Below are 2,500 nucleotides of genomic sequence, written 5' to 3' on the forward strand. Positions count from 1 at the left end.
CTGTCTCTCTCCCTCGGTCATGCGCAAATGAAAAGAGATTGAATGAACCAAATAATACGCGCTTCGCGCAAGGGTTGTGACTAAAATGGATATGCCACTGTGAGGTGTCATACTTTATGACACAAAAACACAACACAACTCACCACTTCAGGACCAAACAAGGAGACAAAAACCGGTCATTCCATGCACGCCAAGTAATATCGTTTGTAGTGTCAAGTACTAATCTGCACTATTTAAGCCTCGGCACTCATTCGAGAATGGTTGGGTATTAACGACCGTCGAGGGTGACATTTTACATACACATTGCATCTTTAGCTCGTCAACTTAACGCAATCTTATGGAGTTATCAGAAAATGTACCACCTGACTGTAGTCACAACCTTCACACAAGCTCAGTGCGCAAAAAGTGTGCTATCTTAGGCAAGAAAACCAACCTCAGGTTAAAGGGCCTTATTCGCGTGGAGGCCATATCGGCCATAGACAATAGATTTCGTACCCTGAACCTCGAGTTGAAAGGTTGGGAACGAGTTTCGGTGGCTCAAAGCAAGCGTTTTCAATCCCTCGGACTCAAAATGGCCGCCATATACTTAAAACCCGTTCTAAATACACCCAAAACGAAATACGAAACAGGACATGTTACTGATTATATCGACTGCAATTCAAAAAACTTTATTGCGACATTCTTTGAAGAACGAGGCATATAATACACGGGTATTCTGCACAGAATACAAGTTGCTTTACAACGAGCGAAAGGACAACTGAAAAATCACAGTCAGGCAGGATTCGAACTACCCTGCGGGCAGATTCTCTTTCGATCTTCCTAAATAATTCGGGAACAGGAAGGAAGACTCTGCAAGCCGCCTCGGCATTTCGTATTGAGCGTGCGTTAAAAATTCGAACGTATTCGGGAGTCCATCACGCGTGACTAGTAGCCGCAAAACCACAAAACCAAAGCAAATAGTTGGGATATTTTCGAACAACTCTGGCAAACACACGACAACCAAGGACTCATTTCCTTGGAAAGTCAAGATAGTTCGAGTTTTTCAATTGCCATTTCAATTTTTAACTGAAAAAGATCAATAGGTTTCTCAATACTGGCAAACTAGTCTCTGTAACGACACACGGACATACTTATGGGGATTTAGACAGTTAAAAATTGTCACGTTAATGTAAATTTTTACATTTGATCATGTGCATAAATTAAAAAACAGGTTTGACAAGTCGAAACTGGACTGACTCATCCATTTCTTTGGATGAGCGGCAAAGCAAAGAAAGTCGAGGTGACTGGCAGGGTAGATTCGAACCTACAGTAGTAACTCCCTACCACTGGTCGGAGCCTCTACCCATTGAGCTACTTGAAGTCACTGGACTTCACACAAGCACTCGAAACTTTCCCTAGTATTCCGCACTGTCGTTTTTCTATTTTTCCTGCAAGAATAGATCGCTTAATTAAAACATCCCACGCAACATCGTGATTTACTCACTTTATTACCTGAGTCGGTTGGAATTATCTGAAGTTATTATTTTAGTTTATTTTACGATTTTGCGGAACGCAGGTGCAAACGATCGAAACATTGATGAGCCAATAATCAATAATTTCTTGCCTTTTATTCCATTTTCTTGCAGTTGTGGATGGGATAGTGACCAACATGACCCAAGTACCGGAATACCAGTTAAGACATGATCTATTCCAAACGTACGATCACATGGTTCGTCCGGTGTTAGAATGGTCTCAAGTGGTTAATATATCTTTTAAACTGGAATTCAAGGCACTGATTGAAGTGGTAAGGATGGATTGTCATCTTCGGAAGAAAACCACTCTTTCAACACATATATCAAAAACAAACTCGACTAAACTGACCCCCAATTTTTATTACTGAAAAGTGATTAACAGGCTGAGATAATTTCAAGTTGCAAAGTTAAAAGAATTCTTAGGAGGGATACAGTTTGAAAATATGAAGGTGGCTTTGAATCCGTTCTGGATAATATTCAATTAATCCTCACTAAACCATAGTTAATAGACTATTTAACTTAGCTGCACAAACCTCAAGCTATGAACACCGAAGTGTATAACACATTACAAACGCTGCTTAACTTTGCGTTTTGATGTTAGTGTTACACGCAAACTAACTCCTGAAATCACTGGAGCGAAAGAGTGAGTAATTGCATGGATTGCAGTCACCTTGACCAAAACAGTCATTTCAGCAATGGAGATGCTAATGACTCCCATTATTGCCGTGCGGAAATGATTGTTGCGCATGGGGAAGTAATTTATTCGAGCAAAAGAAATGGCATTGATCACTGGCAGTTCCCTGAATACGTCTCTTTTACGCGTGACTCGTGGGTATAATTGAGAGAATGGGAGTGAGTCTAAAGAAATTAGAATTTAGAAATTAGAATTTAGAATTAGAATTTAGAAATTTTGGATGACCATTTTTTCGACATCATTGTTTGTCTGAAAGACGATTGCAAATTTGGAGCTAAGTTGCTGTATAAATGAA

General features: G+C 40.0%; 1 protein-coding gene across 1 annotated transcript in view; it reads left to right on the plus strand.

Annotated features, from left to right (window-relative positions):
• The window catches only part of LOC138016340 (neuronal acetylcholine receptor subunit non-alpha-2-like), a 17,300-nt gene that overhangs the window by 1,066 nt on the left and 13,734 nt on the right, over nucleotides 1–2,500 (plus strand). The window contains exon 2 of the mRNA XM_068863492.1: nucleotides 1,626–1,783. Within this exon, the coding sequence (XP_068719593.1) occupies nucleotides 1,626–1,783 (158 nt within the window). The remainder of the gene's footprint in view (nucleotides 1–1,625; nucleotides 1,784–2,500) is intronic.

The sequence above is a fragment of the Montipora capricornis genome, chromosome 9 (assembly GCF_036669925.1).
Source record: "Montipora capricornis isolate CH-2021 chromosome 9, ASM3666992v2, whole genome shotgun sequence".
NCBI classification, from domain to species: Eukaryota; Metazoa; Cnidaria; class Anthozoa; order Scleractinia; family Acroporidae; genus Montipora; species Montipora capricornis.